Raw genomic sequence first — 24525 nt, forward strand, 5'->3', positions numbered from 1 at the left:
TCGGTGAGAGTTATTGTTTTGTTTTTTTATTTTCTTTTTTTTGGGTTGGGGGTAAGTCCGTCATCCGCTGTATCAAGGCGGCCTCCCCTCTATCTAAAGTTCGGGGGTTAATAAGGAAAAAACACAAACCTTTAGGTGGTATTCAACCAATCCAGAGGGAGTGCTGTAAGTTTCTCTCCATTTCCCGGATGTTAAATGATGCTTGAACTTAGTTGTCACGCTTTAGCTTCTCCAATCCATCAGTAAGGAATCTTGCCCATCTGTTGTAGAAACGCTTGGAATTTTCCCCTTCATCTGGTCAAGGGTGCAGTTCTTAGAAAGTCTAATGATTTATTAGGCAGGATTTAAAAGCAGATGGAAGCTGATATGAGGCATTGGACTAATGGACTTCAAAAATGTATTTATTAGGCAGGATTTATAGCACTGCATAAGAATACCAGAAAAAGAAAGACAATGGCATACCTTACTGATGGATTAGAATTTCACAGTGTAGGGCGACCCAGTTGTGAAGCTCATCTCTAGATTCCGATGGTGTAGCAGTAAGGTTGCAAAGGGATCTAAGATCAACTTGAATAGAGCTAGATACAAAGTTGATCCATTTGAAACAAATGTTATCCATTGAATTCAGATTGGACTCGGTTGAATTTAGATATTGAGTAATAACAATGATCTAGTATATTTATTATTTATTATTAATAAAAGGTGAGAATAACTTTGACATCGTATATCATGAATGAAGTTAAATGGTTTAAGAACAACTTTATGAGACTTGAACCCATACTTTTCAATGATGTCAGTCCAATGCCAGCCTTTAAAAAGTCACTTGTATGATGGGATTTGAATGGGCTTTCTAATCACTGTACATGTATAGAGAAGCCCCCTGAATTCAAAACACGCATTCTCTATACAATTCACGTGTAAGATATGGCCCCGAACTATATGCAAGTGGATCATGTGCGTAGAAATGGCCAATTTTTAGTGTCTCCAACTAATTCCCTGATGTAAGTCCAGATTGACAAGGGCCATCTGTGAGACGACGATCCCCTGATTCCTGTATCTGTTGTTGAATTTCGGTCTCTCAAGTATGGCACGATATACTTCTTCATATTAGCATTAGAGATTTGTAGATGTTGTCCTGGCACACTAATATATTTAACCCTACCAGCATCATCCAAGGTTTTCAGGCCAATCCAATCTTCAATGTAGAGTTTTGTCTGCAAACATCGACATATGGCGTCAAATTACATAATGTCAGTGAAATGATGGAAGAAAAAAGGATGATTGAGTAATTTAATGATTTCATGTTACATAATGCCATTGGAATGAAAAATGACCAAAAAAAAAAAAGAACAATGGTCTCAAGTTGTTGCTTCTACTCATGCAACAATGAAATATTTGACAAACCTTCATGGTTACCTGATGCAATACTCGTATTTCAGATGTTTCTGAATTGGGTCTGACGAACCGGCATCTAGTATGGCACAAGGTCCAGGGACCTCATTTATCAAACTAAAAAGAAAAAAGAACAATGGTCTCAAGTTGTTGCATCTACTCATGCAACAATGAAATATTTGACAAACCTTCATGGTTACCTGATGCAATACTCGTATTTCAGATGTTTTTGAATTGGGTCTGACGAACCAGGCATCTGGTATGGCACAAGGTCCAGGGACCTCATTTATCAAACTAAATACTCTTTTCTGTTGGGTAGAAAACGTTTTCGTACCCGTAAGAGATGAGAATCTTGACAACATAATGGGCCACTACCAAGTGATGGTCCCAGCTACCCGGGTCTAGCGAGGGGTGGACTGGATATGGACTTAAAAGATTGCCTTTTTTTGGTACAAAGTAGCTATTCTTAGACTCAAACACATGCTCTCACACTTGTCAACCTTAGATTTTACCAGTGTGACAAGCAATGACCTCTAGAATGACAACATCTTTAACTCCTTGTGACAGACAAGTTCCTGAAGGATCTCTAAATTTATTACACTTTTGGGCCAGGTCTAGTTTGAGACTAGGAACTCCACCTTCTCCAAATGACAGGGGGATAACCAGATATATCATTTAAAAGCCAAGTGTTTCTTAATGAGGAACAGCATGATGGTCATGGACAGTCTACAGTGTGTACAACTTATGTGCTTCGACAATTGAATGGGTGGAATATCTATGATTTTTTTATGCAAAATGAGGAACCACAAAAAATGTCAGGGATATATCAGCTGTCCCCTTACATATACAGGAGTTAAGCTACTTAGATAGCGGGAAAGTCTTCTAAAAGAGATGGAATTCCTTAGTCTAGCTTTCCTAGCTAGGACATGCGCTAAAGCTGTATTAAATCTGCTTACATAAACTAAAGTTATGCAGCTTATGCTATAAAAAAAAGTCAAAAGGATCTTGATGTGTTCTGTGAGGTGCTGTTCATTCCATGTGGATGCTCCTAACTGCCTGATGGGTTGACTAGTGATTCCATAAATAGTCCCTGCAAAATGCTCCATGTGAAACTTCACTGATTGGATAGGAACCAACCACCCATCAGCACAATTTTAGTTGGAGGAAGTCAGTGGGATGATCCAGAGAAAAGAAAATGCTTTTTCAAATAACCTCCACTTCTAATGCATTGAAAGAACACAAGATATCTTATGCTTTCACCAAGAAAATTGAAATATCCCTTCTATGTGCATGAACTGAATCTTAGCTAAAATTAATTATGTGGCTACTGGAAAAGCAAATTCCCCCCTCTCCTGTTACAGATGCCCTCCAAATTTAAACTTAGATTCAGGATGCAAGTTACCTGCTGTGGAGGTAAAATTGGAATAAACCCTCCATCTGGATAATATCCAAACCAGGACGTCTCACGAGGTATCAAAATTGTATCATGCTCAAACTGATAGCAAAACACAGATGAGAAGCAAAAGATCAGCAAGCTAAGATATCCAATTTAATAACTGCAGCATATGAAGATCAATTAAAAAAATACACTATTTCAAATGGGCTATGGCACACTGCATAAATAATATAAAGTTTTTAACTTACCATAATAAGTACCAAATTTTCTAAGCTACAGAACCGCTCCTTGTAAGTGGAGTTCCTCGCAGTAGGAAGTTCATTGTTTAGCTTAGGGAGAAACTTGCATCCTTCTAAGTAGGCAGGAATTTCCTATAAAAGAAGTAATTTTTGCCAATCATAGGACTTAAAAAATATAATGGTAATTAACATGTTATACTTAAAAGTCACTTGAGGGTAACAATGAGATTATATTATGTAGTCAGAATGAGAATCTTTTGTATTGGCTGAGAAGTTTATGCATGATGCCATGACAAATAAATAGTTTATGCCATGATTTTGGAAAATAATCCATTGAAATATCCAGAATGAGACATTTTGCAGATGTATTATGTTTATATAATGAAGATGGAACATAATACAAAGATACATGAAAACAAAGTATAACAGTTTATAGGGTGTGGACTGCTTCTGCTTTGGGAATGTTTTATGTGTGCTTCCTTCTATGATTCACTTATTTCTAACCTGTCTGTTACCCATGATTTTCCTGCAGGTGCAATCTGGAGAGGCCCTATTTCTCTGGAGATAAAAGCGTTCTGTTGGGAATGGTACATGAGAAAATTAACACATGTAATTGTCATTCAAAGAAAAAGGGCAACCTGGTGCTTATATGTCCTAACATGTGTTTTCTTTTCAGGAATAGTTTTTTTCTGCTATTTGGTTTTATTTCTTCCTCTTTTGGCTATAGGGTGAGCCTTCAATCAGTTCTGGAGAGTATTTTTATGCCCTCTCGTCTCCAAATCGAAAGAGTAATTTTATGGAGATGTACAAGGGCGGCTATCCTATGGATGGCTTGGGAGGATATAAATAGGAGGATCTTTCTTGACAAATCTCAATCCTTGGAAGCACTGGTTGAAACTACTTTGGTAAGTAGTAAATTGGGCTATTTGATGGCTGCAGCATTAGGAATCCAGGATCCTCAAGAATTGATGGGGTATTTAGACAGGCAGATGGATGATGGATCAGTAATGGTTTTGTTCTCGGGACCTATTGGTTTTGGTGACACAATGATGGCAGTATTAGCAGTTTTGCATGGCCTGAAACTAGGGAAAGAACTAAGCTACAGTGTAATTATGGAAGGAGACTCAGAATGCACAAGCAACATGGAAGTACAGATATGTCTTAAGGGGAATCAAATCACTAACAGAGGAATTGATTGTTACTGTCCGTGGGTTCCTAGATCTGCTAACAGTATGGCTGATGGCTTACCAAGTCAAGGGTAAATCGAACTGAATTGAGACTTGATGTAAGAGATTTGGGGTGGACTTTATGTAATATTCTACTTTTGTCCTTCGTAAATTTGTATATTCTATTTTTATATTAATAAAATTTGATCGTTTCCAATAAAAAAAAAGTATAACAGTTTATAGTGCGGGCTGATGAGTTAATTATTTACATCCATAACCAATGGGGGCGAAGTTGACATCTAATCCTGCCGATTTACGACTATAAACCCTGTCACAAAATCTAATAACTAGAGATCAAAATGTTAAAACAAATTGCCATGTATAACAATTTATGCATTGAGTGCCATAAATTATAAAACCTGCCACACACAAAAAAAAAAAAAGAGATCAAAATGTCAAAACGAATTGCCATGTGGTAGACAAACTTGACTACATATCTTAGTTTATTAAAGTGTTGTACTCAACTCAACTCAACTAAGCCTTGTCCAAACCATACTAAAGTGTTCTACTCACCGTTGGAATTTTAAGATAACCACTGGGAGCCAAATGAGCCTGTAAATCCATCAAACTAAAGTTAGGCAGGTCCATTAATTTTAAGGCTTGTCACAGTAAACCAAATGAGAAAAAAACTTAGACAGCAATATAATATGTAACAATAGTGCGAGTCATATCAAGGTGATAGAGATATAGACCTGGACATAGTCAGAATAAATCTCTAATCTGATTAGGCTGTCCACGAGAACACATATGACACCAGTCTGCAAATTAGGAAATCCCTTTAACAGACAAGCTAGAATTGGAAGTTAATTCTACTTGCATTTTATTTAATTTGTTAAGGCTATCAATTGCAAATTAAATAAATTGTTAGGAAATCCCTATCATTGAAATGATTTTAGAAAGATACACCATGAATATATGGCTTGTTGGCAATACGCATGGGAAATTTAAGGTGCTTCTCAATAGAATACAAGTATGTATTATAACATAGCATTAAAAACACCTGATAGATAACTTGGTAACATGTAGGGGTGGAAACTAATAAATGTGGGTGCACTTAGTACCTCATATCAAAACCATATTAAAATATGAACAGAGAAAATAAGCTACTTTTCCTGTTGCATTTCTTTTTTTTTTTTTTTGGGTAATTCAGGAAGAGGTTGGGCTGCCAAGAAAAAAATCTAGACAGAAATGATGGTTAAGATTTTTCTTTCATGAAAGATAATGAGAATAATTTATTAAATAGGAAATGTAAAACTGATAATAAGATAGGACAATAATAAAGCCCTTAGAAATGCTATGACTGACCTAAAAAGGCTACACACACCAATACCTAATATATTTATTAAGTGAAGAAGAAAAGGAGAGGTACAGAATGCAACCTCCCTTTAAAATAACGGATTTTCAAAGCTTAAGCAATTACAATGTAGCCCAAAATAACTATTCCTGATTAACTCCTTGTGTATAAAAATAGTCTGCCATTACATTTTCCAATCTGCTCACCGTTGAAATATAACTGTTTTGGATGGTAGAATACTGATGTATTTCATTCTATTGCCAATCGGCATATTTATACAGTAAGCTGCTGCAATAAATAGAAAGAAGAAAAAAATAGAAAGAAAAGAAAATAGAAAGTAGAAAAATAGAAAGAAAAGAAAATAGAAAGTACAATAATAGAAAGAAAAACTTTCTAAATCAATCCTTCCACAATCCTAGGAATATATACAATTCTATTTTTACACAACTACCAAATATAGATCTACACCAGTAACCCCACGTTTTCCAACACTCCCCCTCAAGCTGGTGAATAGAGATCCTCCATTCCCAGCTTGGCTATAATTCTTCGAAAATCTGTACTATTGAGCCCTTTAGTAAGTACATTGGCCAGTTGTCCTTTTGTAGACACATAGGGAGTGCAAATCAACTTGTTGTCCAGTTTCTCTTTTATAAAGTGTCGGTCAATTTCGATGTGCTTTGTCCTGTCATGTTGAACAGGATTGTGAGCAATATTGATGGCTGACTTGTTATCACAATATAGTTTCATAGGTTCTTCTCGTGGAATCTTTAGGTCTTCTAAAATTATCTTCAACCAGAGTAATTCACACATTCCTTGTGCCATAGCCCTGAATTCTGCCTCTGCACTTGACCGAGCCACTACATTTTGCTTCTTACTCCTCCAAGTGACTAAGTTTCCTCCCAAGAAGGTACAGTAACTGGAAGTGGACCGTCTATCTACTGGAGATCTTGCATAATCGACATCTGTATATGCTTCAAGAGCCAGTCCCCCATTTCTTCTGAATAAAATTCCTTTTCCTGGATTGGCTTTCAAATAGTGCAGAATTTGATGAGCAGCCTGCAGATGAACTTCTTTAGGATTATGCATAAACTGACTTATTACACTTACAGTGTATGCAATATTTGGTCGTGTATGTGCAAGATAAATGAGTTTTCCAACCAGTCTTTGGAACATCTCCTTGTCTACACTTGCATTCTCATTGGCTTCTCCAAGTTTATGATTGGGATCTATAGGCATGGAAGCTGGTTTACATGCCATATTTCCTGTTTCTCTCAAAAGATCAACAACATACTTTTGTTGAGAGATAAAGATGCCTTGTTTAGAATGTGCAACTTCAATTCCGAGAAAATACTTTAGTCTCCCCAAGTCTTTTGTCTCAAATTCTCTGGAAAGGCAGTTTTTCAATGCTTCCTTCTCCTTTTTATCATTCCCAATAACGATTATATCGTCCACATAGACTAATAGTGCAGTAACTCCCCCTGAGGCTGTGTGTTTGATAAACAATGTGTGGTCACCTTGACTTTGCTTGTAACCTGTACTAAGCATCACCTTTGTAAACCTTCCAAACCATGCTCTTGGAGATTGTTTGAGGTCGTATAGTGCTTTCTTCAACCTACAAACTTTGTTCCCCTTAATGCCTTCTCCAAAACTGGTGGAATGTCCATGTATATCTCCTCTTTTAGATCACCATGGAGAAATGCATTCTTTACATCAAATTGTTGCAAATCCCAATTATAGTTAGCAGCCAAAGACAACAACACCCTTACTGTATTCATTTTAGCTACTGGGGCAAAAGTTTCCTGATAATCTACCCCATAAGTCTGTGTATATCCCTTGGCTACCAGTCGTGCTTTGTACCTTTCTAATGACCCATCAGATTTGTACTTAACTGTGAACACCCATTTACAACCTACAATCTTCTTGTTTCTTGGTAGATCCACAACTTCCCATGTGTTGTTCTTTTCTAGTGCCTCCATTTCCACTCTCATGGCTTTTCTCCACTCTTTATTAGAAAGTTCCTCGGCTAGAGTATTAGGAATTGGAATGGTGTTAAGGCTGGCTAGAAAACTTTTATGGGATTTAGAGAATCTTTTGAACGACACAGATTTGGCTAAAGGGTACAATGGGCGTTTGGTACATTCTCTGGTTCCTTTTCTCAGTGCAATAGGTAGGTCATACTCAGACTGTGAAGGTGCAGGTTCAAGTTTTGCATATCCCTCAGTTCTAGGATTAGGAGTTGAATCTTGGACTTGCACAAGTTGAGGATCTGGATTTCTTCTCCTAGAGTAAACCTGCATATATCTCACATCATCATGCACATCATTGGTGGGGTTAACAGTGTCTGAATTTGGTTCAATGGTCGGGTTGTTTGACTCTTGTTGAGACTCGGGAATGTGGGGCTTAGAGGATTGTGACTCAGAGGGATGTGATTCTTGACGGTTGGATGATGTGAGGAGGGTAATACATCTAAGGAGAGTAGATCCGAGGCCTTATCTTCCATTAATGAGGGCTCCCCCTGAAGATAAGGTCGAGTGAAAAAGGATTGTCCCTCCTTAAATGTGACATCGATGGAGGTGTAGAATTTTTTGGTGGCTGGATGATAACATTTATAACCTTTCTGAGTTGGGGAATATCCCAAGAAGACACACCTGGTTGCTCGTGGATCCAATTTTCCCTTATTATGGACATGAACAAAGGCAATGCAGCCAAAAATTCTTCGTGTGAGATTATTTGAGGTTCAAATATCAGGGTAGAATTGAGAAAGGACGACTTCCCCCCAATATCAGGGTATTGGGCTTCGGTTGTCAAGAACTTTAGATGGTAGTCTGTTTATGGTGTATGCAGTAGTAAGGACGACTTCCCCCCAATATTGTTTTGGCACCTGGTTTTGAAAGAGAAAGGCTTGGGTGGTTTGCAAAAGATGGCCATTTTTCCTCTCAGCTATTCCATTCTGTTGGGGAGTGTTTAACACAGGAGGATTCATGCACAATGCCTTCTTTTTGAAAAAATGGTGACAAATTCTGATTAAAATAATCTGTAACATTATCAGATCGAAACCTTTTAATTCTTACACCAAACTGAGTTTGGACCATGTTATGAAAGTTGGGAAGAATGGTACCCACATCAGATTTAGACTTAAGAAGAAAGATCCATGTGACCCTAGTGCAATCGTCAATAAAGGTGACAAACCATCTAGAACCAGTAATGTTGGGAATTTGAGAAGGGCCCCATATATCCAAATGAATCAAATAAAAAGGAGTTGAAGATCTTTTATTGCTGATTGGGAAAGAAACCCTTTTGTGCTTAGCAAGTTCACAAACATCACAATGAAAGGTTTCAACATTAATTCCTTTAAACAAGGAATGAAACATTGTTTTTAAAATAGGAAATGAAGGATGACCGAAACGGAAGTGATGACGCCAAATTAAATCTTTATTGAAGGTAGATAAGAATGACTCGTGTGTGACATGCATAACAGTGTGAGATGGTTTGCTGGTTGCTTCAATGTAGTAGAGTCCATCCCTTTCCTTAGCAAGTCCAATCTTCTTCCCCGAAACCTGGTCCTGAAATACACAGTAAGAAGGAAAGAACACAACATTGCAGTTCACATCCTGGGTGAGTTTATGTATAGAGATAAGGCTTGTGGATAACTTAGGAACATAAAGCACATTTTTAAGCAATAGGGATGGAGTAATTTGAATATTCCCAATCCCTGCCACTGTGGTGAAAGAACCATCAACAACAAAAAATTTTCTATTACTAGGACAGGGTGTATAGGTGAGAAAATGTAGTGAAGAGGGTGTCATGTGATCAGTAGCTCCATAATCAAGAATCCATGGAAAAACACTAGCCGAGGCATATAATCCTAGAGATAAAGACTCACCTGAGAGAGCAAGAGAGATAGAACCACTTCTTGGTTTCAAGGATTTCAAGAATCTCCTTAGCCTTACAATTTCTTCATCATTAAATGGTCCCTGACTTGAGTGTTCTTACTACAGGGTTGTGGAGACATTATGGGCCTGTTGAACTCCTTTTGAAACTCCTCGTTTCCCCATTCCTTGCTGGATGTGGGAGGTTTCCCATGAAGTTTCCAGCACCGATCTTTTGTGTGTCTGGGCTTCTTGCAATAGGTGCACCAGAGGTTATTGTTAGAGTCACAGGTAGTTGTGTCACGAGGCAAGTTGTGATTGTTCTCACCCTTTGAACCACTATAGCTTCTTCCCCTTGCCACCATGGCTGAGCCTTCGGGATCTTTAGGCTCAAGCATGATTCCACGGCGGCTTTCCTCAGCTTCGACAAGGGCTATGACTTCATTCAATGGAGGCACTTCTTCTTTGCCAAGAATTTGTATTCAAACCTGATCAAATTCAGCATTCAGTCGACCAAAAAATCATACACCCTATCTCTTTCAATAAAATTCTTCAAGATCACAACATCATCAGGGCACTTTGTCTCAAGAACCCGATAATGATCAAGCTCATGCCATAAATTTTGCAGCAGATTTGCATACTCTGTAATACTTCTGCTCCCTTTTTTGGCCGCCACTGTCTTCACTTTGACCTCATAGACACGAGCAGCGTCATGGGCTTTGGAATAGGTTTGTCGGACAACATCCCAAATAGCCTTTGCAAAGGGAAGAAACATACAAGTATCACTGATCTCGGGTGTCATTGAACTCCACAACCATGACATAATCATGGAGTCCTCTTCGTCCCAAGCATCAAAGTTTGGCTCGCCCAACTTTGGTCCTGTTCCAAGAAGGTGACTAATTTTTCCTTTTCCCTTCAAATAGGTATGCACTGGTTGTGACCACTTCAAGTAGTTCTGGCCATTCAGTCTATATGTTGTCTGAATATTCTGCAAATCACCAGTGTGAGGATGAGAATTTATTGCTCCTTCATCGGTTTGGAAGGGAGCACTTGTTGCAGTCATGTCGGACATTGTTAATGGAGGAAAAATAAGGCTAGTAGGAAAGGAGAATAAAGGAACACTTCTGGTTACAGATCAACACTGAAGGCCAGAAGAGAAAAACACGAAAAACTGGCAATGAAGGCCGAAAAAAATCTCAAGGTTGACAAACCTAGAGATCTGATACCATGTTTTGGAATGGTAGAATACTGATGTATTTCATTCTATTGCCAATCGGCATATTTATACAGTAAGCTACTGCAATAAATAGAAAGAAGAAAAAAATAGAAAGAAAAGAAAATAGAAAGTACAAGAATAGAAAGAAAAACTTTCTAAATCAATCCTTCCACAATCCTAGGAATATATACAATTCTACTTTTACACAACTACCAAATATAGATCTGCATTAGTAACCCCACGTTTTCCAACAATAACTGTGATATCCCTTGTCACCAAGTAACTTTTTTTTAGAAGATCCCTATAACACCAAGTAATAGAATCTGGAGCCACCCCACAACCACCTTAGTATCTCCTTCAACTAGTAGATTCTCCATCCCAAGTTGGTCAACAATCTGGATTCCTTGTATGGCAGCTAGTAATAATGTCCTGTTTGAATCAGTGTTTTAAAAAGTGTGGGAGGAGTACGCCTGGAGGCATGCTTCCAGGTGAGGTGCCCCAAGCACCCTGAGGCATATGCCAGAGGCACTAACACCTATGAGGTGTACGACAATGTTTTAAAAGGTGTGGGAGGCATACGCTTGGAGGAGCGCCTCCAGGCAAGGCACTCCCAAAATGCCTTGAGGTGTATTCTAGAGGCGCTGACACCTTTGAGGCGTACGCCTTAGGTGCAAGAGGTGTACGCCTCATGCACTTTTTCCATGAGGCATGCTAGAGGCGCACGCCTCATGCACATCTTATATAAAAAGACAAAAAAAGAAAAAAGAAAAAAAGGAAAGGAAGGGAAAGGAAAAGAAAGGGAAGGGAAAGAAAAAGAAAGAGAAGAAAACAAGAGAAAAGGAAAGAAAAGAAAAGGAAGGGGAAGGGAAGAAATGATAATGAGAAAGAAAGTGGTTTGCCCCCTGCCCCTTTGGCTCTGCTTTGAAAAGACCCCCCTTTCAATTAATGCTATGCATCTTTATTCTTCTTAATATAAAAGATTTTTATTAAAAATAAAGAAAAAATGAGATCCCTCCTTCCTCTTCATCCTCCTAACCCCCCTCCTCTTAAGGAGGCTTACACCTCCTTGTGTTCGGGAGGCTTACGCCTCTTGCATTCTGAACTATGCCTCGTGCCTCTAGGTAGTGGAACGCCTCGTGTCACGCCTCCATGTTTTAAAACATTGGTGTACGCCTCAGGTGCAAGAGGCCTCCGCCTCATATGCTTTTTTCATGAGGCATGCTAGAGGTGTATGCTTCATGCAAACTTCATATAAAAAGACAAAAGAAAGGAAAAAAGAAAAAAAAAGAAAAAAAAGGAAGGGAAAAGAAAGGAAAAGAAAGAAAAAGAAAGGGAAGGGATCCTCCTTTTTTTGAATACAAGTTATCTTTCTCTTTAAAAAATATAAAAGATTTTTATTAAAAATAAAGAAAAATGAGATCCTCCTTCCCCTTCTTCCTCCTTCCTCCTCATCCCCCTCCTCTTAAGGAGGCTTATGCCTCCTTGTGTTTGGGAGGCTTACGCCTCTTACGTTCTGAACTACGGTCTCACGCCTCTAGGTAGTAGAATGCCTCATGTCATGCCTCTGCCTTTTAAAACATTGATTTGAATCTCCTTTTCCTACTGGACCTCAAAAAGAAAGAAATGATGTTTCTGCCCTCTATGGGTAATCCAGGACCTATAGAGTTCAAATTTCACCATTTGTGGAAATGTGATTCCCATCTCAACTGAATTTTGGAAGGCCTATGAGCAGTAACTGCATTGGATGGTCCTGAAAGATTTCTTTCTCTGGAATGTTAACTAGTAATATTATTAGTAGAAGATGTTAGCTAACGGTACTAACTGCTAATTAATATTTACATATTCAGGTATCAAAACCAAGTTGTCATAGAGAAATCCTCATTTGAGTCTAGCATGTGAGTCCATGAATGTACCTCTTATGATAGCATATATGAAGTGGGAGCAAAGTGGTCAGATATGGAATTTTTTGAACTTTATATGTAATCATGTATTTTTGTAGGGGTATTTTGGTCATTTTACATGTAGTTGATTATGTACTGTGTGTGTTTGGCCCGGGGGGGGGGGGTCCAGCCTAAGAGTTTGATTTTTCTGGTCATAGTTTAGCTATGTTTAACGCTTCTTAGGCCCTGTTTGGTTCATGGGAATAGGGGTCTGGAATTGGAATCGGAATGGGCTATTCCAATTCCAACTGTTTGGTTGGATGGAATCGGAATCCCATTCCCATTCCTGCTAGAATGGCATTCCCCCATTTAAGGGAATGACCATTCCCTGCCCCTCCCTTGGGAATAAAATCCCATTCCTGCTGATTTCAATTTCCATTCCCATTCCTGTCTGAACCAAACAGACTATGGGAATGGACCATTCCGGTTCCGATTCCGGTTTTGATTCTGACTGCAACCAAATGGACCCTTAGTTTATGAGTATGATAGTGATGATTTACACACACATACTAAGAGTGGTGAGTGATTCTCACACTCAAGAGTGATTCTAGGCATCCCATTGAGTGGCTTCAGGCTTTCTCCTTTCTCTTTCTATCTTCTCTCTAATTTCTACAAGCAGTTATTAGATGTCAATGGTTTGGGTTAAACAGTAAACCCAACTTGACCCAATGGTCCCAACCCTATAGGGTCAGGTTAGGGTTTTGATCTTCAATCCAAGTCAGATTCTGGTTTTGCTGTCCTGGCCTTACAGGTCATGACTTCTAACCCCATAACCTTGAAGTTTTGGATTTATTTTCATGTTTGTTCTTTCACCATGGAGGAAGTTACACCTTTGAATCCATGAGCCAAATTCCAACTTAAATTAAGCATTCTTGGGTTTTCAAAACGTGTTATAGAAAATACAATTGACAGATTGTGTGTCAGGTCATATTCAGAAAATGCATACTATTAAATCGGGTTGGGTGGGATGATTGGAGGATTTGGTTAGGATGGAGGCAAACCTGTATCAAACCCAACCTGTTGATATCCCTATTCATCCTAAAACTTCATTTAGAAACCTAGTTTTCAATTTTTTTTTTCAAAAAATATTTTTTGTCCTTTTGTGAAAGGATAAATCTGAACCCTACCAAACTTGGTCTCCCCCTTCAAAAGTTACCTACAAAATTTAATTTGAAAATTCCAATCCTAGATCATGGAATAAACCTGCAATTTAGTAGTGAAGCTCAGAGGCCCTTCCTAGCATGACCAATCCCTACTTCTAGTCCTAAAATGGCCCATAAAACTTATTAACTAACTAATACCTTCCTTACCTCACCCTTGGGTATTAACTAACTAATACCATCCATCCCTACATCATTTGGTATCAGAACAAGCAGTCTAACATCAATATGGCTATCTGTCTATCTCAATTAGCTAGTTTTTCCTTTGGATAAAAAATCATGCAAATCACAAATGGTACTTAATAGTGAAACTGTCATCTCATTCAGGGAACAATTAAATGCTACTTTACCTGTTTACCATCAGACATTTTAATCTCAAGGCATTAGCCTATGTTACTTCATAGGTAACTTTCTATTTCTCCAGCAAATGCCATAACAAAATACAGATTGAATTAAGATTCTTAAAATTTTCTTCTACACTTATTCCAACTAAAAATTCTTATCTTTTTTCATGTCCACAATAATTTATTAGAGTGCATTGCATGTATGATGAAAACAACTGAAAACTCCTTAAGAGCACTTACACCACAAAGTGGAACAGAAGCAGTGCCAGCATGAGGACCTCCCAGTGAGATGAAATTTTTAATCTGTTTCAAAGACAGAAACCAAATCATTGTATTTAGTTTAAACCACAAATGTGAAACATAAATGAGAAAACTTATTGAGGATGACTAATAGCAGAATTGCCTTCAAAGAAATGCTACAGTACACATGAGGCAAGATATGTTGTATGAATATGTGGGTAAAATGGAAAATCAAAATATTACGTGGAAAATTCTTGGAATATACACGAAAGTGATATTGATATGCAAAGAAGGTGCCAGATAGCTAGGGGTGCCCACGGTTTGGTTAACCAAACCATGGGCAATTTTCTGAAACTGAACCAGTCCTACCGGTTTTTGTATTTCTCTGAACCAAAACCGAACCAGTACCACCAGTTGACTGGTTCAGTTCTTCGGTTTTTTGGTTTTTTATATTTATAATATAAATTATAAATAAATATATCATATATTATAAATGTGTATATTATAAATATAATATATGTATATACAATGCATATATATATATTTATATAGAATTTATTGATAATATATGACATAAAAGTGTGAGGAGAGTTCAACACTAGAACTGGAGTTGAACCCTGCCTTGATTTGAACTGATCATTTAACTTTTCTATGTAAAACTTATTGTGTAAGAAATAAAACTCATCCAATCATCTAATATAAACAACTTCAATGCTGGCCAACAATATTCCTAGATAAAGATTTTTTTTTTTTTTTTTTTTGTATATCCGTATCTTGTTCATCAACTGACCATCTCTCTGCAGTTTTTCTGATTGCCCAAGGTACTTGCAACCCATTATAACAAAGAAAACCCCAATTTAACATCTCCAGATTGATACTTAAATGGTGGTGACTGAGCAAGCAGATGGAAGTTTTCTTAGCTTTTTTTTTTTAATAATAAATTAAGAAAAGAATAAGTAGAATGAAATCAAGGGTGATGAGCTAGCACCCCACAAAACACAAGAATATTCAGAAATTAAAGAAGTACATTACATGGCCTTGCATATATCCCAACAGCTATTACCAAAACCTGATTTGTTAATCTCAGAAAATTCTGGCAAAAGCAGTACCTAATCCACAATTACGCATAATTTTCAAGGTGCCAAGACAAGGCTAGGAGACAAGGGGGGACTTTGTTACCTGGTGCCTACCTAGGAATTTTTTTTTTTTATAATAAAACCCCTAAATCATAGGGTAATTTTCTAGGTTCCACGGAAATTAGCAATCATATTTGACTAGTAGTTTCTTTTTTTTTTTCGAGAAAGATAAAGTATATTGTATTAGCTGAAAAAATATACATGTATGGTCCTCTGTACAAGTAGTTTCTATACAAAAACTTTCCTTTAAGGACCCCCAAAAAAACCTATATTCAAAAAAGAGGGAGATAAGTCATAGAACTGAAACATGTAAGAATAGGCAACCAAGCTCTCAACATGTCAACTGCACAATTGATAACCACTCCTCCGGATTAGATTTCTGCTAAAAAAAATTCTACTATATTTTACTAGTAGTTATTGTAATCTTCATTAGAAGAAAAGAATAATTAAAATAAAATTCTGAAAATATAGGGGCTGAAACCCTGTTATTGTCCTAGGAAGAGAAGAACAGAAACGGTGGAAGAAGAATGTCTTCATTGGAGAAAAAATGAAGTTCTTCCTTGCTTATTGGTTCAGGTTTTGAAGTCTTCAACGATTCAAAACAGCATATACCAATATCTGCATTGATTGAACCATAACAAAATAAGATAATAATAAAAGAAACTAGTATACAAACCCCCCAAAAATGAATAATTTAGTTAAATAATGTCTAGCTCCTGCCTTTTGGACTATCTGGATGGAGAGGATCTGCAGAGGTTTTTTTTTTTTTTTTTTTTTTTTTTTTTTTTTTTATGGCAAATCCTCTCAAATGGATTAAATGATTTGAAACATGAAAGCAATTTTTTTTTTCTTCGGCTCATGCTCCTAACCTCTCAACTGAAGCTCTTTTTTTTGTAATTATCACAATATCTGAAATACTGTGTATTCTCTCTGTTTGTACAGCTACTTACTGTACCTACTGTACTGGGGGGTTACCCTTGAATCGTTAATACAAATATACTTTACATTTTCCAAAAGAAAGTATATTTTTATTATAATATTAGAAATAAAAAATAAAAAATAAAAATACTATATAGAGCCTCGTACAAGAAAAACTGGGCACTTAGGTGAGGTGAATCTCCATGAGCATGTTGTTGCCTAGGCAATTGCCTTGACAACTATGCAATCATGTTTTATTAGCTCTTCAACTTAGGGCTGCAAATGAATCAGTTATCAATCTGATATTCTGATTCAAATTTGAATCCAATCTGCTTATGCTGCATTCAGATATCTGTTAGCAATTAAATGAATTTAATCAGATTGGTATTTGTGGTCGATTAACTTATTGGATCAAATTTGGATATTACCGTATTTGATCCACTAAAATCTGATTCTATTTGATAACATACATAATATATAATATGTATTGTTTTATAGATAATTATTAATAATAAATGTAATTCATATTTAATATTTTATATTATTTTTGTAAAACCCTTGATAAACAAAACCATTAAACAAGCATGCATTATATTATTTTTGTAGTCTTTTCTCTTTGACTTGTAGCTGGTGAGGAAGCCTCTCTCTAAATTCTCAATGAAAATTTCACCACTTTTCAAAAAAAAACATTAAAATGGCTGATCAGGACCTTGAATGGATCAATAGCATTCTCTCCTTTATTGTTTTTTGTGCTTTCCCCTGCATATAACCCTAAACCTACCTAAAACAAATGCTAATCACCATTGCTGCCACCAGCCACCTCACTGAAGTGAACATCTTATTGTCATCACCGGGCTTTCCACTCACTGCTGTTGGTCACTGGTCCCTTAAGGTTCAGATAAAAATCAGTTCAGGGGAAGTCTATTCCTTAGTCATAGAAGAGGTCTCAGTCACCAGAAAAGTGATGGTAATCTGGATGGAAAGTCTCTAGTGAGGTCAATTGAAAATCAGAGACAAAGAAGCTTTTGTGCAGACTGCAGTGAGGTCAGAGAAAGCGCTTCCTCTTGAGCTTAAGACATGAAGCTGTTCAGTTTGGTTAAGGGTTCGAAGCTGCTATGGAGATCTAGTTCTTCAAGAACAAGATGAGAAATGTGATTCTGGAACATGAAACACCATACCAGGTGCAGGGGTTAGTAGTTTGGTTCCAGCTACTAGGCCTTCTCTCTGAATTTGTCTCTTCCAGTCTGTCACAGTTTAATCTTTTCAAGTCATTTTCAGTTCTTAGGTACACCTCTTGAATCTCTTCATATGAATCGGATAGAATTTGAATTGAATATCTGTTTATATAAATGAATTGAATGCGAGTAGGGGTTGCCAACTTGCCATATATCCGTTGGATTCGGATTGAATTTGGATAGCTTGGTTTTCTTATCGAATCAAATTTGAATATACCCCTATCCAAATTCGATTTTATTCATTTACATCCTTACTTCAACTATAGATCACAATTTAAGAAATTCTTGATCCTTGGGTTACAGGTTTGCAGGGTCAACCTGATCAAGTAATTGTGGCATCCATGCACCTTTGCACACCTGAAACCTAACTTAGTAACTTTGGTTAACAGTCATCCATTGATTAAAAGAAAAAAAAATGTCTTATCTTAACATAAAACACCTTTTACTGTTCCAATCTATTGAAAATGAATTTTCTGTTCACAGTTGGTAAAAATTCAAGTTACTAAACTCAAACTTTATCTGTTTTAAAAACAACAATGCCATTGTTGAAAGCCATTTCCAATGAAGAAAATCATGATAGCTTGAATCTCATACTTTTAATAATTTATGTAATCCACTTGCTCATGTTTCAACCTTTTTCAATATAGTATTTATACTATGATGAAACCATTTACAGATTACCAAGCCATCATATTGGTGCACATAACTCAGCATTGGAAAAATTCTGCCATGCATAGACTTTTTTTCAGTCTCAAGATGCAAACAGGAAAGAATGCCCCCAAAATTTGTGGACTAATTAATAAACAAGATAAAAGAATATATCAGAATAGTACTTACAGGTGGTCCTCCTTCACAAAACTCAAGAACTCCTCGACCTATTAAGTTACCCTGTGGAAATCAAGAAATTGTTGAGATGTTAGATATCTTTGAAATACCTTAGAATTTGAATCAAGTATTAGAGGGAGGGAGAGAGGGAGAGGATATAGCTGTGGAGTATGCAGAATGACCTAATATTTAGTATATAAATTCTAGATCTTTCACTGTTATATTTAATTAAATTGTCAAGGTTTTCTTTCCAATGGGGTGTGTATGTGTGTAGGTCGATAGCAGATTGAAGAGACTATTTACGAAAAGGCAAAGAGAATAGATACAAAAATGCAAATTTAGTTGAAGGCTGGAATTTGGAAAATTACAGAAAGATGTACTGAAGCTAAAAATAGGCTGAAAGCACAATAAGAAAAGAGGAGACTACAACTTAATGCACAATGGTATATGGTACATTAAGTTAAAAGAAAATGACAACATTACAAAGGTCATGCAGAAAAAATAAAAGTTCTGTAGTACCTGGGAGAGTCCAATAATGTTGTAGCCCTGACTGAGTTCTTTCATTTCCTTCACCTATAAATCAATTTAGTGAAATTGCTAGGAGAATATGATAAACCTCAAATTCTAGAACTAGAAAAGTAAACACATTACCCAAATGGCTTTACGACCTTATCACAGACAATCTTTATCTGCATAAACGTAAGATATTTAAGTTACAACTCACAATTAGATGATACTAATAATTACATATGATAAACTGGAAAACTTGTTATAAGCATGGATGTCTAACTTGTTCCTGAAGGGGCATGATCCAAGAATCCCATGCTCCATCTCCAACTTCTCTACAGGGAGGAAAGAGAAGTCAGACTGCCACTCTTGCATATTCAAAATGCTCATCCACACAAAGAAATGGACAAATAAGAGAAAGATCATCAGAAAGCAGGGTTTTGTCCTTTATGATCATTCGGTAGCATATTACAGCAGAACATAACCAAATTAGATTTCCCAATAAAAGAAGAGATAATTTACTGAACCTTTTCCCTTCAACCTTTTTTCTTGATCAGTACAGAGTCAGTTGTAAGTGCTTGATGGTTGTACTCTTATTTTTTTCAGTAATGAAAGTTACCATTTCCAATAAAAAAAAAGATTTTAACAACATTGTACAGAACCAGTCTTCAATCTTTCTTAATTATTATGAAAGAGTGCTTGGGAGTTTGCTCTCTTAGATAACCTCCAAGAGAGATTATTATCTTAGCAAGGGAGATTGGGATGCATTTTAAATGGGTAAGGTCAGCAAATGGAATGGCTGACACTTTATCTAAGCAAGGAGTTACTAGGGAGGCTTTGTTTTGGGCTTCTTTGTAAGTTTTGTTTTTTTTTCCATCCATTTTGTGGGTGGTAATTCTGTAATCCATTTTGCTTCCATCCGTTTTTGTCCCAATTGCGATGTTCAATACAAGTTCTCTCCTTTGAGAGATCAAACCTCAATAGAATTGACTACTCTCTGCCCCTTGTCTTGCCAAAGCATCAGCTACACCATTAAGCTATGACAACATTTGTGTAACCTTTTTACTTTAATCCTTTCATTCCTGTACTGATTTTGGGTGTCTAGAAAAGAGCATCTGTTCTTCCCTAGCCCCAACAAATTGCAGATACCAGATCTTTATGTGCCTTGGGCACTGCACATTATTTCATGGCAGACGAACTTGAATACCTAGTCACATAATTTATATCTAAAAGAGCTTATCCATTTTAAATTTCTCTAGTTTTATCACAAGATGGATTAGCTGTGTGAACTATGTAGATGATGCCTTTATTTAAAATTTGATCTATAACATACTAATGGCATAACTTAACTCATCCATCTTCACAGAGATTAATCTTTACTGATGAGTCCAGATACTAATATGTAAATGGAGAAAAAGGAAGAATTAAATACACTGTGCTTTCCCTTTGAGTGCACTGATAACTAACTTCCACGTTTATCGAAGCATAGCAACAGGCATCAATGTTTTCATACAAGGTTATGTGACTACTTTGCTCATTTGACCAGAATGCATCAGTTTCACCTATGGCTGTCAATGGACTCCGAAAGCCCAAAACATGATCTGACATCCAGTCCAATTAATTTGGATTTGAATACTAAAATCTGCATCTGTTTAACAATCAGATAGGCTGTGGATTTGACACCTGATCTGATTAAAGTTCATTATGTATATTGAAGAAGGTTAAGTATTTATTCATTAAACAAAACAAAACCATACAAACACCTCATGTACACCAAGGGACTGTACAAGGAAATATACACCTTACATAACGGGATTTACGAAATAGTTCCTTTTATCCGAAAATATATCATATGATATCCTGCTTACCCTGCTATGCACACCCACCCAAGAAAATTTTCTTGCATTTAGTTTAGCTAGTGAACCCTCTTCTATCTCAAATTTGTTGTAAAAAAACCTTGAATCCCTTTCACTTCAAATAATCCAAAAACCTTCCAAAAAGAGCAATCATCAACAAAATTTTCCTTCTTTACTGAGATCCTGCATTTTCCAGCCCCTAATAAATTCTTCCACTGTTCCAGGGTTACAACCTACTCTCCCAAAGATATTTTTAACCCAGCTCCAAGCTAATATTTGATATCTTGCAATGATGAACAATTGGTTTGCACTCTTGGAAGCTTCATTGGACAAAGAGAGCAAACATCATTCAGCCCCACTCTCCTCCTAATCAGATTTTCCTTGGTTAGGCAGGAGTATAGAGCAGAAGATCAAAGCAGGAAGGAGACCGCCAACCCCCCCTAAGCAATCTGGTTATGGAATGATTTGGCAGAAAATACACTAGATTTGTCCCACCTCCAGATTCTCTTATCACTCCCAGACAGATCAATGTCAGTTCTTCTAAGACTTTGAAGTCAACAATCAAGGGCAGCTGTCAGTCATTAAAATATATATAAATTTATTATATGTATAAAAGGTGATTACTTTTTTAAAGCAATGTTTTAAAATGCAGAGGCATGATGTGAGGCATTCCACTATCTAGAGGCATGAGGCATAGTTCAGAATGTAAGAGGTGTAAGCCTCCCAAACACAAGGAGGTGTAAGCCTACTTAAAAGGGGGATCCCATTTTTCTTTATTTATAATAAAAATCTTTTATATTAAGAAGAATGATGATGCATATCACTAGTTAAAAGGGGAGGGGGGGGGGGGCCTTGTCGAAGCAGAGCAAGACCCCCCCCCCCCAACACAAAAAAACTAAATTGGGCTGATTCGAAAAGGGGGGCTTACTCCCCAGCCCACTTTCTTTCTCCATGTCTTTTCTTTCTTTTTCTCTTTTTTTTTTTCTTATATTTCTTTCTTTTACTCTTTTTTTTTTCTTATATTTCTTTCTTTTACTCTTTTTTTTTTTTTCTTATATTTCTTTCTTTTTCTTTCCCTTCCCTTCCCTTCCTTTCCTTTCCTTTTTTTTTCTGTCTTTTTTCTATTTTTTACATGAGGTGTGCATGAGGCATACGCCTCTAGCACGCCTCATGAAAAAAGCATATGAGGCGTATGCCTCTTGCACCTGAGGCGTATGCCTCAAAGGTGTCAGCGCCTCTGGCATATGCCTTGGCGTTTTGGGGGTGCCTCCTAGAGGATGCCTCCCATGCCTTTGGAAACACTGTTTTAAAGACTTCTTAATTCTATACTTTAAAGACAATAAATGGGATTTGGATTTAACGCGAATGTGATCAAAGCCCAGTATTTGGATTTCAGATTAGGTTCGGATTTGAAGTTTCAATAATCAGATCGGATTCAGATTTGACTGGATCTGGTCTGGATCTGACCTGATTATAGCCCTAATTTTACCAAAAGCCTTGCCATATCTTCACCAGCTAACTTTGTCTCCCTAAATGCATTGTAAATTTGTTTGGGTCTTTAGAGAACTAAAATGCTTTATTCATGATGTTCATTTCTTTTTCTTTTCCCCAGATAATCAACATTCAAGTGAAAAAAACAAAATCAGTTATTGATTTTTTAGTATTTTTTGTCATATATCTATAATCATATTAGAGGCTAAGAAAAATGATACCATGAATTAACTGTAAACTGTTTGGACCTCTAAGAATATGACATAAAAAAAGTTAATAACAAAATATTACCATTATAATCCAGTTTTGGAGTAATATTCACTTGACTGAGGTATTTGAAAGTATTCACATGATGGACATACTACACAAGCATCAAATTAAGTTCATAAAATTGTTTTGTAAAATGCCTTTCTCAAAGCATTGTTACTTTATCTATGTAAAGTTAACAGTTACTCCCTAATTCTAAGACAAAGTAGTAGGAGCATAGATGTAAGCCCTGATAAAAATAATTTACTTAAAAAAGTTCAGATCAGAAATACTTAAAGGAATTATTAGTGAGCAATCATTCTCATAAACAGGGTAGAATACAAAACAACCATACATAAGTAAACATAAAATATAAGAGGCCATACATGCAAAATCCTTTAGAACCGGACCAGTTACTCAGATGCTTAGTGAATTTGGAGACTCCTCGATAAGAGCAGTTACCTGCAACACCTGCCATTAAGTTGTCTGTTAGAATAGAAGTGCAGCACTAACAAAGGTCCGACACAAAATTGTCATTTGAATCCATAACGTGTACAGAGTCCTTAAAATGTAGGAAGTGTGAAATATGGTTGACAATAACCATGAGGATAGTGAAGAATGCAAACTGATAGTAGAGCAATCTAATAGTAAATTAAGAACTAACAGAAGAAACTCCAAGATATGACTTATTACAAAGCATATCTGTTGAAATGACATTTAACATGTTAATTTCTTTTTTCACCAATGCTTTACGCCTTTGTAATGTCAATTTACTTTAATCAATGAATACTTCGAGGAAACTCTTGTTTTTCTCTAACTCTTTTATTCCGTTTTAGACTTTGAAAAGAAAACAAAATTCCTATTTTTTGTTCCTAAACCAATAAGTTTATTGTATATAAGGCCTTCCTGCTACGCAGGCAGTTGAAAATTAACGTAGTCCAAAAGACAGGAAAGATGGCCGAAGAAAAACCAAAGAAAAGCTGAAACTAAAGCTTGGGGAAAATCTCCTTATCACATTGCCATTTCTAACAATAAATCAACTAAGGTACCGGTAATGTAGCACTAAAATTAAATTAAAGTTATAAAAGGGAAGAATGGGGTGATAACAAGTAACCATTTTAGTGCTATAAAAGTACACATCTGTGCAATTTAATTACGTTCTGAACTCAGCATGCGGGTCACCGATTTCCTTGACCATCAATCTAGAATTGTTCAAGCAAGCAACGTGGTGTACATACGAAAATGAGTTAGTGACTGACGACAGATATCACGGCTAAGAACATACCACGGCTTGATTGCAGAGAAAAGTAGTCTATATCGCCGTAGATATTTATCAAATAGAATTTGCAATTTCTTCTTTATGCAACTGAATGTTGGAGCTTAAACTATATCAACTAAGAACAGGGTTCCGAATAGGTGTAATAATCACTTCCAATGGCCCAAGAAAGATGCGTAATTGGGCTTACAAGTTCATAGACTTGATAAAATAAACAAAAGTTGAAATCAAGCAACTGAAATGGGAATGAGAGAGAGAGAGAGAGAGAGAGGGAGAGAGATTCTCACCGTGTAATACGATAAAGGGTATAGAGTATGAAATCGGGATGAAGAGGAGGGTGAAGATGAAGCCGGAGATGATATGCAGTTGCAGAGAAGCCATTGATGTGGGATGAGCTGGGGTTTAGTTTGTTGGATCCACGATCTTGGAGGCATTTAGCCTTTTGATGGCTTTCTCCAGTAAACTCTACTGCTCGAACTTCGAAGGAGTTTCGTGGGGTTTTCCTGAGACGCATACAGACAGGGTTTGGAAGCTAAGAACTACACTAATGCGTTATGATCCTATTAGACGTGCTCGTGCAATTTGTGAATTGTCTGTTGGTCTGTTTCTGTTAGAGGGACCAACTGACGGTTGGTTGGACCGGCCATTTTTCTCTGATAAATAACCTCGATCTATATCAATATTACGAAAGTACCTTTATAATAGATATTCGGAAAAAT

The 24525-nt window shown here is 36.7% G+C and overlaps 1 protein-coding gene across 1 annotated transcript; it reads right to left on the reverse strand.

Annotated features, from left to right (window-relative positions):
* Window positions 1-652: 652 nt before the first annotated feature.
* Window positions 653-24362, reverse strand: LOC148848337 (uncharacterized). Its single transcript, XM_088949319.1, has 12 exons — window positions 24094-24362; window positions 22917-23001; window positions 19221-19272; window positions 19099-19119; window positions 18950-19003; window positions 18443-18493; window positions 14317-14379; window positions 4946-5011; window positions 4767-4805; window positions 3037-3159; window positions 2795-2887; window positions 653-1214 (listed from the first exon to the last, which is right to left on the reverse strand). Exons 1-12 carry the CDS (start codon window positions 24185-24187, stop codon window positions 951-953), a joined length of 1005 nt encoding a protein of 334 aa, XP_088805445.1. The 5' UTR covers window positions 24188-24362; the 3' UTR covers window positions 653-950.
* Window positions 24363-24525: the final 163 nt, after the last annotated feature.

This window comes from Nelumbo lutea, chromosome 6 (genome assembly GCF_056320005.1).
Source record: "Nelumbo lutea isolate HS-2025 chromosome 6, American lotus-T2T, whole genome shotgun sequence".
Lineage (NCBI taxonomy): Eukaryota > Viridiplantae > Streptophyta > Magnoliopsida > Proteales > Nelumbonaceae > Nelumbo > Nelumbo lutea.

Coding starts and splice junctions, on each gene's coding strand:
- LOC148848337 (XM_088949319.1), bottom strand. CDS start 24,187: ATGGCTTCTCTGCAACTGCATATCATCTCCGGCTTCATCTTCACCCTC. Junction 18,494..18,949: donor ACATTATTGGACTCTCCCAG/GTACTACAGAAC, acceptor TGATTTCCACAG/GGTAACTTAATAGGTCGAGG. Junction 2,888..3,036: donor AAAATTTGGTACTTATTATG/GTAAGTTAAAAA, acceptor TTTTGCTATCAG/TTTGAGCATGATACAATTTT.